The sequence below is a fragment of the Ammospiza caudacuta genome, chromosome 31 (assembly GCF_027887145.1).
Source record: "Ammospiza caudacuta isolate bAmmCau1 chromosome 31, bAmmCau1.pri, whole genome shotgun sequence".
Classification (NCBI taxonomy): domain Eukaryota; kingdom Metazoa; phylum Chordata; class Aves; order Passeriformes; family Passerellidae; genus Ammospiza; species Ammospiza caudacuta.
In genome coordinates this window covers 3,874,294-3,887,758 of record NC_080623.1, presented here as the reverse complement: position 1 = coordinate 3,887,758, position 13,465 = coordinate 3,874,294, and the positions used below count along the sequence as shown (strand labels likewise).

At 61.0% G+C, this 13,465-nt stretch overlaps 1 protein-coding gene across 1 annotated transcript; it reads left to right on the top strand.

Annotated features, from left to right (window-relative positions):
• The first annotated feature begins 3,291 nt into the window (after positions 1–3,291).
• On the top strand, positions 3,292–12,707 carry CDK2 (cyclin dependent kinase 2). The gene is made up of 7 exons (XM_058822092.1): positions 3,292–3,506; positions 3,592–3,669; positions 5,338–5,458; positions 6,684–6,854; positions 8,713–8,814; positions 11,209–11,412; positions 12,461–12,707. Exons 1-7 carry the CDS (start codon positions 3,391–3,393, stop codon positions 12,563–12,565), a joined length of 897 nt encoding a protein of 298 aa, XP_058678075.1. The 5' UTR covers positions 3,292–3,390; the 3' UTR covers positions 12,566–12,707.
• Positions 12,708–13,465: the final 758 nt, after the last annotated feature.

Sequence of the window (13,465 nt, the reverse complement as noted above, 5' to 3'; positions counted from 1 at the left end):
CAGGGGGGACATGGGGACCCCCCCCCCCCTGCGTTTTGGGGGTTTGGAGGGGACATGGGGACACCCCCCCCCCCCCACAGATATGGGGGTCAGGGGGGACATGTGGAAACCCCCCCCGAGTTTTGGGGGTTTGGAGGGGACATGGGGACCCCCTCCCACAGTTTTGGGGGTCAGGGGGGACATGGGGACCCCCCCCCGAGTTTTGGGGGTTTGGAGGGGACATGGGGACACCCCCCCCACACAGTTTTGGGGGTCAGGGGGGACATGGGGACCCCCCCCCCTGCGTTTTGGGGGTTTGGAGGGGTCATGGGGACCCCCTCCCACAGTTATGGGGGTCAGGGGGGACATGGGGACCCCCCCCCCCGAGTTTTGGGGGGACATAGGGAGCCCCTTCCCCACCATTTTGGGTTTTGGGGTGACATCGGGACCGTTTTGGGGGTCTGGGAGGGACATGGGGGCCACTCCCCCAGTTCAGTGAGGGGGTTTGGGTTTTGGGGGGGACATGGGGACCCCCCCTAGATCGCTGAGAGGGTTTTGGGGGGTACATGGGGACCCCACCCCACAGTTTTGGGGGTTGTGAGTGGATTTAGGGACCCGCCCCCAGAGTTTGGGGGGTTTAGGAGGGATATAGGGACCCCCCAATTCACTAAGGAGGTTTTGGGGGGCGGCCCCACCATCCTGGAGACCCCAGGGATGGGGATTTGGGGTTTTTGGGGGGTTTTTGGGGGTTATTTGGGATTTTGGGGGGTCGCGGGGGTGACCGAGCCATGGGGGGGAAAAGCGGGTGAGGAAAATGGGGGGGGTCCCCCAATTCTGCACACGGCGGGGGGCACTCAAGGGGGTCCCCGAGTTTAGGGAGAGTGGGGGACCCCAGTCCTGGGGGGTGACACGGGGGGACCCCGATCATGACAAAAGGGGGGGGGTCCCCAATTCTGTACACGCAGGGGGACCCCGATCCCGGGGGGGGCACACGGGGGGGACCCCAATGGCACGGGGGTGACACAAGGGGACCCCGAAGTCACAGAGGGACCCCAATCACGACAAAAGGGGGGGGATCCCCAATTCTGCACACACGAGGGGACCCCGATCCCGGTGTGTGACATGGGGGGACCCCGATCCTGGGGGGTGACACGGGGGGGACCCCAATCATGACAAAAGGGGGGGGGTCCCCAATTCTGCACACACGAGGGGACCCCAATCCCGGTGTGTGACATGGGGGGACCCCGATCCTGGGGGGTGACACGGGGGGACCCCGATCGTGACAAAGGGGGGGGATCCCCAATTCTGCACACGCAGGGGGACCCCGATGTCACAGGGGGACCCCAGTCCTGGAGGGTGACACGGGGGGACCCCAATCATGACAAAAGGGGGGGTCCCCAGTTCTGCACACACGAGGGGACCCCGATCCCGGTGTGTGACACGGGGGGGGACCCCGATCTCGGGAGGGGACACGGGGGGACCCCGATTGCACAGGGGGACCCCGATCCCGGTGTGTAACACGGGGGGACCCCGATCCCGGTGGGTGACACGGGGGGACCCCGATCCCGGTGTGTAACACGGGGGCACCCCGATCCCGGTGGGTGACACGGGGGGACCCCAATTCCGGTGTGTAACACGGGGGGACCCCGATCCCGGTGTGGGACACGGGAGGACCCCGATCTTTCCATCTCGGGCCGTTTCCGTGCCCCCGGGGCTCTCCCGGTGCGTGTGGCCGCTCGTGCGTGTGCGGCGAGCCCCGTGACCCCGGAGAGCCCCGTGACCCCCGTGCGTCCCCCCGGGCCGCTCCCCGTGACCCCCGTGTGTCCCCCGTGACCCCCCCGTGTGTCCGGTTGCGGTCCCGGTGTCCGCTCCCGGCACTGCCCGAGCATCCCGCGCGGAGCCGGCGGTGCCCCGGGCCCGACCCCGACCCCGTCCCGGTCATTGGTCCCGATCCCGATCCCGATTCCGGTCCCGATCCCAATTCCAATCCCCGGTCCCGGTCCCGATCTCAGTCCCGATTCCAGTCCCCGGTCCCGGTCATTGGTCCCGATCCTGATCCCAAACCCGCTCCTGATTCCGGTCCCGATCCCAATCTCAGTCCCCGGTCCCGGTCCCTATTCCATTCTCCGGTCCCGGATCCCAATTCCAATCTCCGGTCCCGGTCTCAGTCCCCGGTCCCGGTCCCGGTCCCCATTCCATTCTCCGGTCCCGGATTCCAGTTCCAATCTCCGGTCCCGGTCTCAGTCCCCGGTCCCGGTCCCGGTCCCCATTCCAATCCCTGGTCCCGGATCCCAATCTCAGTCCCGATCCCAATCCCGGTCCTTGATCTCGATCCGGTCCCGGTCCCAATCCCCGGTCCCGGTCCGGGTCCCAGTTCCAATCCCGTGTCCCTGTCCCCCTTGTCCCGATCCCAATCCCCGGTCCCGGTCTCTGTCCCCGGTGTCCCTGTCCCCGGTGCCCTCCAAGTCCCCGGTCCCTGTCCCCAATGTCCCGATCCCAATCCCCGATCCCGGTCCCTGTCCCGGGCCCGGTGCCCCAATTCCAATCCTCTGTCCCTGTCCTTGTCCCCTGTCCCGGTCCCCGGTGTCCCGATCCCACCCCCGCCGCCCGTTCCCGGTAGTGTCACTATCACTTTAAGGGATCTCCCGCGTCTCCGCTGACGTCACTCCCCGCTCAGCCAATGCGCGGCGGCGCGGGGGGCGTGGCCGGCGGCAAGGCGGGAAGCGGCGCGGGCGGGGCCGCCGCGGCTTTGGCGGGAGCGGGGGGGAGGCGGCGGCGCTCGGGAGCCCCAGGGACCCCCCCAGGGACCCCCGGGGACACCCAGGGACCCCCAGAACCCGCCCAGGGACCCCCCCGGGGCCGGGGACACCCCCGGAGCCCCTCCCCCACCCGGATATCCCAACCGGGACCCCCGGAGCCCCTCCCCCATCCCGGATATCCCAACCGGGACCCCCCGGAGCCCCTCCCCCATCCCGGATATCCCAACCGGGACCCCCGGAACCCCCCCGGGACACCCCCGGAGCCCCTCCCCCACCCGGATATCCCAACCGGGACCCCCCGGAGCCCCTCCCCCACCCGGATATCCCAACCAGGACCCCCCGGAACCCCTCCCCCATCCCGGATATCCCAACCGAGACCCCCGGGGACCCCCCCCGAGACCCCCGGGGACACCCCCCCCCCCCCCTCCCGGTGACACTCCCGTGCCACCACCGGGGACACCCCCAGAGCTCCTCCCCCACCTTGAGACCACCGCCCCCAATTCCAGGACCACCAAAACCACCCAAGACCCGCCCCCCAAAACCCCCCCCTTATCCCCATTCCCGCTGTCCCCTCGGTGTCCCCCCCATTCCCGGTGTCACCCGGGGGTCCCCCCCCAATCCCGGGGGTCTCTCCGGTGCCGCCCCCTCCCCAATGGAGAACTTCCAGAAGGTGGAGAAGATCGGCGAGGGCACCTACGGCGTGGTCTACAAGGCGCGGAACAAGGTGACGGGAGAGGTGGTGGCCCTCAAGAAGATCCGCCTGGACACGTGAGTGGGGGTCCCCGGGGGTCTCTGGGGGGTCCCGGGGGGGTCCCCGAGGCTCACGGCCCCCCCCGTGCCGTTGTCACCGCAGGGAGACCGAGGGTGTCCCCAGCACGGCCATCAGGGAGATCTCGCTGCTCAAGGAGCTCAACCACCCCAACATCGTCAAGTGGGTCTGGGGGCTTCGGGAGGGGGGTCCTGGGGGGGGTTGGGGGGCTCTGGGGGTGTCTTGGTGGGGTTTGGGGGGAGATGTCGCTGAGGAGGGGTCCCCAGGAATGTCCTGAGGGTGTTTTGGGGGGTCCTGGGGGGATTTGGGGGGAGATGTCACTGAGGAGGGGTCCCCAGGAATGTCCTGAGGGTGTTTTGGGGGGTCCTGGGGGGGATTTGGGGGTTCCTGGGGGGCTCTGGGGGGAGATGTCGCTGAGGAGAGGTGCCCAGGGGGGTCCTGGGGGTGTTTTGGGGGTTTGGGGGGGATTTGGGGGTTCCTGGGGGGCTTTGGGGGGAGATGTTACCAAGGAGAGGTGCCCAGGAATGTCCTGAAGGTGTTTTGGGGGCTCCTGGGGGTGTTTTGGGGGGTCCTGGGGGGATTTGGGGGGAGATGTCGCTGAGGAGGGGTCCCCAGGAATGTCCTGAGGGTGTTTTGGGGGGTCCTGGGGGTGGTTTGGGGGGTCCCAGGTGTGTCTTGGAGATGTCTTGGGGGGCTCTGGGGGTCCTGGGGGAGATGTCACTGAGGAGGGGTCCCCAAGAGTGTCCTGGGGGTCTCTGGGGGGTCCTGGAGGGTTGTGATGGAGATGTCACCGAGGAGGGGTCCCCAGAAATGTCCTGAGGGTGTTTTGGAGGTGTCTTGGGGGGCTCTGGGGGGTCCTGCGGGAGATGTCACCGAGGAGGGGTCCCCAAGAGTGTCCTGGGGGGTCCCCTGTGACCAGGGCTGTCCCCAGGATGTGCTGAGGCTGTGCCAGGCCCTGTGGGGTCCCCGTGTCCCTGTCCCCGTGTCCCAGGGCTGTCCCCAGGTGCTGTCCCCATGTCCCCAAGCTGTCCCCATGTGTCCCCAGGCTGCTGGATGTCACCCACACGGAGAACCAGCTGTACCTGGTGTTCCTGTCCCCGTGTCCCTGTCCCCGTGTCCCATGGCTGTCCCTGTGTCCCATGGCTGTCCCTGTGTCCCTGTCCCCAAGCTGTCCCCAAGCTGTCCCCATGTGTCCCCAGGCTGCTGGATGTCACCCACACTGAGAACAAGGTGTACCTGGTGTTCCTGTCCCCATGTCCCTGTCTGTGTGTCCCATGGCTGTCCCCATGTCCCCAAGCTGTCCCCATGTGTCCCCCAGGCTGCTGGATGTCACCCACACGGAGAACCAGCTGTACCTGGTGTTCCTGTCCCCATGTCCCTGTCCCCATGGCTGTCCCCATGTCCCATGGCTGTCCCTGTGTCCCTGTCCCCAAGCTGTCCCCAAGCTGTCCCCATGTGTCCCCAGGCTCCTGGATGTCACCCACACGGAGAACAAGCTGTACCTGGTGTTCCTGTCCCCATGTCCCTGTCCGTGTGTCCCATGGCTGTCCCCATGTCTCATGGCTGTCCCTGTGTCCCTGTCCCCAAGCTGTCCCCATGTCCCATGGCTGTCCCTGTGTCCCTGTCCCTGTCCCCCAGCTGTCCCCAAGCTGTCCCCATGTGTCCCCAGGCTGCTGGATGTCACCCACACGGAGAACAAGCTGTACCTGGTGTTCCTGTCCCCATGTCCCTGTCCGTGTGTCCCATGGCTGTCCCCATGTCCCCAAGCTGTCCCCAGGTGCTGTCCCCATGTCCCCAAGCTGTCCCCAAGCTGTCCCCATGTGTCCCCAGGCTGCTGGATGTCATCCACACGGAGAACAAGCTGTACCTGGTGTTCGAGTTCCTGCACCAGGACCTGAAGAAGTTCATGGACTCCTCGTCCCTCAGCGGGATCGCGCTGCCGCTCATCAAGGTGGGGACCCTGAAACACCTGGGGGGACCCTGAAACACCTGGAGGGACCCTGAAACACCTGGGGGGACCCTAAAACACCTGGAGGGACCCTGAAACACCTGGGGGGACCCTAAAACCTGGGGGGGCCCTAAAACACCTGGAGGGACCCTAAAACACCTGGGGGGACCCTGAAACACCTGCAGGACCCTGAAACACCTGGGGGGACCCTGAAACACCTGCAGGACCCTGAAACACCTGGGGGGACCCTGAAACACCTGGGGGGGACCCTGAAACACCTGGGAGAGGGACCCTTAAACATCTGGGGGGATATTGGGGGACCCCAAAACCCCAAACCCACCCTGAGGGCCCCCTAGGCCACTCAGGGGTCTGACCCTGATGTCCCCAAGCTGTCCCCAGAGTCACCTGTCCCAAACCCATTCTGGGGGTCCCCTGGGTCACTCAGGGGTCTCACCCTGATGTCCCCAGTGATGTCCCCAATGTCCCCAATGCTGTCCCCAGAGTCACCTGTCCCATATTCTGCAGGGCCTGCCCTTCTGCCATGTGACCCCAGAACCCCAAACCCATTCTGGGCGTCCCCTGGGCCACTCAGGGACTGTCCCAAATGTCCCCAACGCTGTCCCCGCTGTCCCCAGAGTTACCTGTTCCAGCTGCTGCAGGGGTTGGTGTTCTGCCATTTGACCCCAAAACCCCAAACCCATCCTGGGGGTCCCCAGAGCCACTCAGGGGACTGACCTTGGTGTCTGTCATGTCCCCAGTGATGTCCCCAATGTCCCCAATGCTGTCCCCAGAGTTACCTGTCCCATCTATTGTAGGGCCTGGCCTTCTGCCATTTAACCCCAAAACCCCAAACCCATCCTGGGGGTCCCCTGGGCCACTCAGGGGTCACTTATGGGACTGTCCTCAATGTCCCCAATGTCCCCAACAATGTTGCCAGAGTTACCTGTCCCATCTGCTTCAGGGCCTGGTGTTCTACCATGTGACCCCAAAACCCCAAACCCATCTTGGGGGTCCCCTGGGTCACTCAGAGCTGTCCCAGTGATGTCCCTGGTGTCCCCAATGTCCCCAGTGTTGTCCCCAGAGTCACCTGTCCTATATTCTACAGGGCCCGGCCTTCTGCCATTTGACCCCAAAACCCCAAACCCATCCTGGGGGTCCCCTGGGCCACTCAGGGCTCACTCAGAGCTGTCCCCAACAATGTCCCCAATGTCCCCAATGCTGTCCCCAGAGTTACCTGTTCCAGCTGCTGCAGGGCCTGGCGTTCTGCCACGCCCACCGTGTGCTGCACCGGGACCTGAAGCCGCAGAATCTGCTCATCAACGCCGAGGGCTCCATCAAGCTGGCTGACTTCGGGCTGGCCCGCGCTTTTGGGGTGCCTGTCAGGACCTACACACACGAGGTGAGGAGATTTGGGGTCCCCAGGTGGGATTTCAGGGGGTTTGGGGTTCCCTTAAGCAGTTTTGGGGTGGTTTGGGAGGGATTTGGGGGCATTTCAGGGGGTTTGGGGGGCTTCAGGGGTTTGGGGGCTCCATCAAGCTGGCTGGCTTCGGGCTGGCCTGCACTTTTGGGGTGCCTGTCAGGACCTACCCCCATGAGGTGAGGAGATTTGGGGTTCCCTTGTGGGGTTTGGGGGGGATTTGGGGTCCCTATGTGGAGTTTGGGGGGGATTTGGGGGGGATTTCAGGGGTTTGGGGGCTCCATCAAGCTGGCTGGCTTCGGGCTGGCCCGCGCTTTTGGGGTGCCTGTCAGGACCTACATGCATGAGGTGAGGAGATTTGGGGTTCCCTTGTGGGGGTTGGAGGAGTTTGGGGGGGATTTGGGGTCCCTATGTGGGATTTGGGGAGTGTTTCAGGGGTTTAGGGGGGATTTGGGGTCCCTGTGTGGGATTTGGGGGGGATTTCAGGGGTTTGGGGGCTCCATCAAGCTGGCTGGCTTCGGACTGGCCCGCGCTTTTGGGGCGCCTGTCAGGACCTGCCCACACAAGGTGAGGATTTGGGGGGATTTATGGGGGATTTGGGGTCCCTGTGTGGGATCTGGGTGGGATTTCAGGGGTTTGGGGGGGATTTGGGGTCCCTGTGTGGGATCTGGGTGGGATTTCAGGGGTTTGGGGGGGATTTGGGGTCCCCAGGTGGAGGATTTGGGGGCTCAGAACCCCTCTAGGCTTGTCCTGTCCCTGATGTCCCCAGTGTCCCCTCTCTGGTGACACTCTGGTACCTTAGGGACGCTGATGATGATGTTGATGATGTCCCCAATGTCCCCATTGTCCCCAGTGTCCCCAGGTGGTGATGCTGTGATACCTCTGGGTGTCCTGTCCCTGATGGTGTCCCCAATGTCCCCAGTGTCCCCTGTCTCTCTGGTGACCCTGTGGTACCTTAGGGATGCTGATGATGATGTCCCTGATGTCCCCATTGGTGTCCCCATTGTCCCCAGGTGGTGACGCTGTGGTACCTTAGGGATGCTGATGATGATGTTGATGGTGTCAGCGATGTCCCCAATGTCCCTGATGATGTCCCCATTGTCCCCAATGTCCCCAGGTGGAGACCCTGTGGTACCTTAGGGGTGTTCCCCAGCGGGGTCAGGGTGTTCTGTTGCTGATAATGTCCCCAATGTCCCTGATGATGTCCCTGATGAAGTCCCCAATGTCCCCAGGAGGTGACACTCTGGTACCTTGGGGATGCTGCTGATGATGTTGATGGTGTCAGCGATGTCCCCAACGTCCCCATTGATGTCCCCATTGTCCCCAGGTGGTGACACTCTGGTACCTTAGGGATGCTGATGATGATGTCCATGATGTCCCCATTGGTGTCCCCATTGTCCCCAGGCGGTGACACTCTGGTACCTTAGGGATGCTGCTGATGATGTCGATGGTGTCAGCGATGTCCCCAACGTCCCCATTGATGTCCCCAATGTCCCCAGGTGGTGACACTCTGGTACCTTAGGGATGTTGGTAATGATATTGATGGTGTCAGCGATGTCCCCAACGTCCCCATTGATGTCCCCATTGTCCCCAGGTGGTGACACTCTGGTACCTTAGGGATGCTGATGATGATGTCCATGATGTCCCCATTGGTGTCCCCATTGTCCCCAGGCGGTGACACTCTGGTACCTTAGGGATGCTGCTGATGATATTGATGGTGTCAGCGATGTCCCCAACGTCCCCATTGATGTCCCCATTGTCCCCAGGCGGTGACACTCTGGTACCTTGGGGATGCTGATGATGATGTTGGTGATGTCCCCAATGTCCCCATTGTCCCCAGGTGGTGACACTCTGGTACCGCGCCCCCGAGATCCTGCTGGGCTGCAAATATTACAGCACAGCCGTGGACATCTGGAGCCTGGGCTGCATCTTCGCCGAGATGGTGGGTGGCACTTGGGGACATTGGGGACACTGAGGGGACACGGGGGACACTGCACACGGTGTGACAGAGCCTGGGCTGCATCTTTGCTGAGAGGGTGAGGGACACTTGGGGACACTGAGGGGACACTGGGGACATTAAGGACACTGAGGGGACACTGAGGGGACACTGAGGGGACACTGGGGACACTGCACACGGTGTGACACAGCCTGGGCTGCATCTTCGCCGAGATGGTGGGTGGCACTTGGGGACATTTGGGGACACTGGGGACACTGAGGGGTGGCACTGATGTCCCCAAATCCCCCTCAGGTCGCACCAGGGTCCCTTGGGGGTGACACTGATGTCCCCAAACCTCTCCTGAGGTGACACTGGGGACGCCCAGGATGTCCTGACCCCCCTCAGGTGACACTGGGGGTGACAAAGATGTCCCCAAACCCCCCTTGGGTGACACCAGGGGTGACACTGATGTCCCCAGGCCCCCCTAAGGTGACACTGGGGACCCCCAGGATGTCCCCACCTCCCCCAGGTGACCCCGGGGGTGTCCAGGCTGTCCCCACCCCCCCGGGGTGACCCCGCGGTGACGTCACCGTGGGAACAAAGGGACATTGTGGGGTCTGGGGGGGGAGGGGACATCGTGTGACCCCCCCCACGTCACCCGGGGTGGCCACAACGCCCGGGGGGGGTCACGAGGGGCTCACGGGGCGGGGGAGGGGACAGAGCCCGGGGGGGGAGGGGACAGGACGGGACTGGGGACACCGGGATGTCCCCAACGCCCCCGGGGTGGCTTTGGGGGGGCTCAGGTGTCCTTTGGGGTGTCCCCTCCTCAGCAGTGTCCCCAAACCCCCCTGGAGGTGTGCCCTGTGTCCCTAAATCCTTCTGGGAGCGTCCCCAGTGTCCCCAAACCCCCTGGGGGTGTCCCTTGTGTCCCTAAATCCTTCTGGGAGTGTCCCCTGTGTCCCCAAACCCCCCTGGGGGTGTCCCCTGTGTCCCCAAACCCCCTGGGAGTGTCCCCTGTGTCCCTAAATTCTTCTGGGAGTGTCCCCAGTGTCCCCAAACCCTCTGGGGGTGTCCCCAGTGTCCCCAAATCCCCCTGGGGGTGTCCCCAGTGTCCCCAAACCCCCCTGGGAGTGTCCCCAAACCCCCTGGGGGTGTCCCTTGTGTCCCCAAACCCCCCTGGGAGTGTCCCCTGTGTCCCCGGTGATGTCCCCAGTGTCCCCACAGCCCCGCGTGCCCCCAGATCACTCCCAGGGCTCTGAGATCCAGCCCTGTGTCCCCTGTGGGTGTCCCCTGGCGTGTCCCCTGTGTCCCCAATATCCTTGTGATGTCCCCAACGTCCCTGTATCTGCTGTGTCCCAGTGATGTCCCTGTGATGTCCCAATGGTGTCCCCAATGTCCCCAGTGTCCCTGTCACCCCACAGATCACCCGCCGTGCCCTGTTCCCTGGTGACTCCGAGATCGACCAGCTGTCCCCATTGTCCCCATTGTCCCCAATGTCCCCATTGTCCCCATTGTCCCCAATGTACCTGTGACCCTGGGATGTCCCCAATGTCCCCGTGTCCCAATGATGTCCCCATTGTCCCCAATGTCCCCAATGTCCCCATTGTCCCCATTGTCCCCAATGTCCCCAATGCCCCACAGATCACCCGCCGCGCGCTGTTCCCCGGTGACTCCGAGATTGACCAGCTGTTCCATTGTCCCCATTGTCCCCAATGTCCCCAATGTCCCCAATGTCCCTGTGTCCCAATGGATGTCCCCAATGTCCCCAATGTCCCTGTATCCCCAATGACCCTGTGATGTCCCCATTGTCCCCAATGTCCCCAATGTCCCTGTGTCCCAATGATGTCCCCATTGTCCCCAATGTCCCCAATGTCCCTGTGTCCCAATGATGTCCCCATTGTCCCCAATGTCCCCAATGTCCCCAATGTCCCCGTGTCCCAATGATGTCCCCATTGTCCCCAATGTCCCCAATGTCCCCAATGCCCCACAGATCACCCGCCGCGCACTGTTCCCCGGTGACTCCGAGATCGACCAGCTGTCCCCAATGTCCCCAATGTCCCCATTGTCCCCAATGTCCCCATTGTCCCTAATGTCCTGACCCTGCAATGTCACCATGATGTCCCCAATGTCCCGTAGATCACCCGCCATGCCCTGTTCCCCAGTGACTCCGAGATCGACCAGCTTTCCCATTGTCCCCAATGTCCCCAATGTCCCCAATATCCCCATTGTCCCCAATATCCCCAATGTCCCCAATATCCCCATTGTCCCCAATGTCCCCAATGTCCCCAATGCCCCACAGATCACCCGCCGTGCGCTGTTCCCGGGTGACTCCGAGATCGACCAGCTGTCCCCAATGTCCCCAATGTCCCCAATGTCCCCAATGTCCCTGTCACCCCACAGATCACCCGCCGCGCGCTGTTCCCCGGTGACTCCGAGATCGACCAGCTGTTCCGCATTTTCCGCACCCTGGGCACCCCGGACGAGGCCGCCTGGCCGGGGGTGTCGGCGCTGCCCGATTACAAGGCCACCTTCCCCCGCTGGGCACGCCAGGACCTGGCCAAGGTGCTGCCACCGCTGGACGACGAGGGACGCAAGCTGCTGGCGGTGAGGGGACAAAAGGGACACTTCTTCCTGAATTTTTCCTGATTTTCCCCAATTTTTTCTCAATTTTTCCCATTTTTTCCCTGCTTTTTCCCCACTTTTTCCTTGCCTTTCCCAATTTTTCCTGATTTTCCCCAATTTTTCCTTGATTTTTTCCAGATTTTTCCCATTTTTTTCCAATTTTCCCCAATTTTTCATTGCTTTTTTCCTGTCTTTTTCCCCACTTTTTCCCCAATTTTCCTCTAATTTTTCCCAATTCTTCCCACTTTTCCCTGATTTTTTCCTCAATTTTTCCCTGATTTTCCCCAATTTTTTCTCAATTTTTCCCATTTTTTCCCTGCTTTTCCCCCACTTTTTCCTTGCTTTTCCCATTTTTCCTGATTTTTCCAGATTTTTCCCAATTTTCCTGATTTTTCTCCAATTTTCCCCAATTTTTCCTGATTTTTTGCAAAATTTTCCTGATTTTTCCCCGATTTTCCTCATTTTCTTCCACTTTTCCCCTGATTTTTCCCCACTTTTTCCTGATTTTCCCCCCACCTTTTCCCGCCACCATTTTTCCCCTTTTTCCCTATTTTCCCCACTTTTCCCTGATTTTTCCCCAATTTTTCTCTAATTTCCCCCCAATTTTCCTGGTTTTTCTCTAATTTCCCCCCAATTTTCCTGGTTTTTCTCTAATTTCCCCCCAATTTTTCCTTGATTTTTCCCAAATTTTCATGATTTTTCCCCAATTTTCCCTGATTTTTTCCCTGATTTTTCCCCTGATTTCCCCGATTTTTCCCAAATTTTCCTGATTTTCCCCTGATTTTTTCCCTGATTTTTCCCCTGATTTCCCCACTTTTCCCCGATTTTCCCCCAATTTTTCCTCGTTTCCCACTTTTTCCTGATTTTTCCCAATTATTTTTCCCTTTTTTCCCCTGCCTTTTTCCCCCCATTTTTCCCCATTTCCCCCCGGATTTTTCCTCCAATTTTTTACCCCTTTCCCCCCATTTTCTCCTTACTTTTCTCTCATTTTTCCCCCATTTTTTCCCGATTTCCCCATTTCTCTCCCCAGCAAATGCTGCACTACGACCCCAACAAGCGAATCTCGGCCAAGGCCGCCCTGGGCCACCCCTTCTTCAGGGACGTCACCAGAGCCGTGCCCCACCTGCGCCTCTGACCCCAAAAACGGCCCCAGATCCCCCAAAATAGCCCCCAAAATATCCCCAAATCCCCAAAATTATCACAAATCCTCAAAAACCGCCCCAAAATCCCCCCAAGTGACCCAAAATTGGCCCCAAAAATGGCCCCAAATCCCCAAAAACAACCCGAAAACTCCTCAAAAGAGTCCCAAATCTCCAAAATGATCCCAAATCCCCCCAAAATGACCCCAAATCCCCAAAACTGGCCCTAAAACTGCCCAAATCCCTACAAATGACCCCAAAACCACCAGAAATGGCTCAAAAATGGCCCCAAATCCCCAAAAACGACCCCAAATTCCCCCTACATGACCCCAAATCCCCTCAAAAACGACCCCAAAACCCCCGAAATGTCCCAAAACCCCCCCAAAATGACCCCAAATCTCCCAAAAATGACCCCGAATCCCCCAAAAATGACCCCAAATCCCCCAAAATATCCCCTAAACCCTCCAAAACAGCCCCAAAGCCCCAAAACAACCCCCGAAAATCCCAAAATGGCCCCAAATCCCCCCAAAATGTCCCTAAAATTCTCCCAGTTGTCCCCAATTGCCCCCAAGTGTCCCCAAAATCCCTCCAATGTCCCTAAAATAACCCCAAATGGCCCCAAAATGATCCTAAAAGCCCCAAAAATGCCCCTAAAACTTTTCCTAATGTCCCCGTATGTCCCCAGGACCCCCAAAATGTCCCCAAATGTCCCCCAAATGACCCAAATTGTCCCCAAATGTCCCCAAAATGACCCAAAATACACAAAATTGTCCCCAAAACGTCCCCAGGAGGGGTCCCAAGGCCACCCCCCCCCAGTTGTGTGGCACTTACAGGCTGTCCCCTCCCCCAATGCCCCTCCCCCAATGCCACCCCCTCGATGTCCCTTTGTCCCCTCC

Bases quoted from the DNA above. Each gene is read 5' to 3' on its own strand.
- CDK2 (XM_058822092.1), top strand. From the start codon at position 3,391: ATGGAGAACTTCCAGAAGGTGGAGAAGATCGGCGAGGGCACCTACGGC. The intron at 8,815-11,208 runs GTGGGTGGCACT...GTCACCCCACAG, and splicing joins GCTGCATCTTCGCCGAGATG to ATCACCCGCCGCGCGCTGTT. The intron at 11,413-12,460 runs GTGAGGGGACAA...TTCTCTCCCCAG, and splicing joins AGGGACGCAAGCTGCTGGCG to CAAATGCTGCACTACGACCC.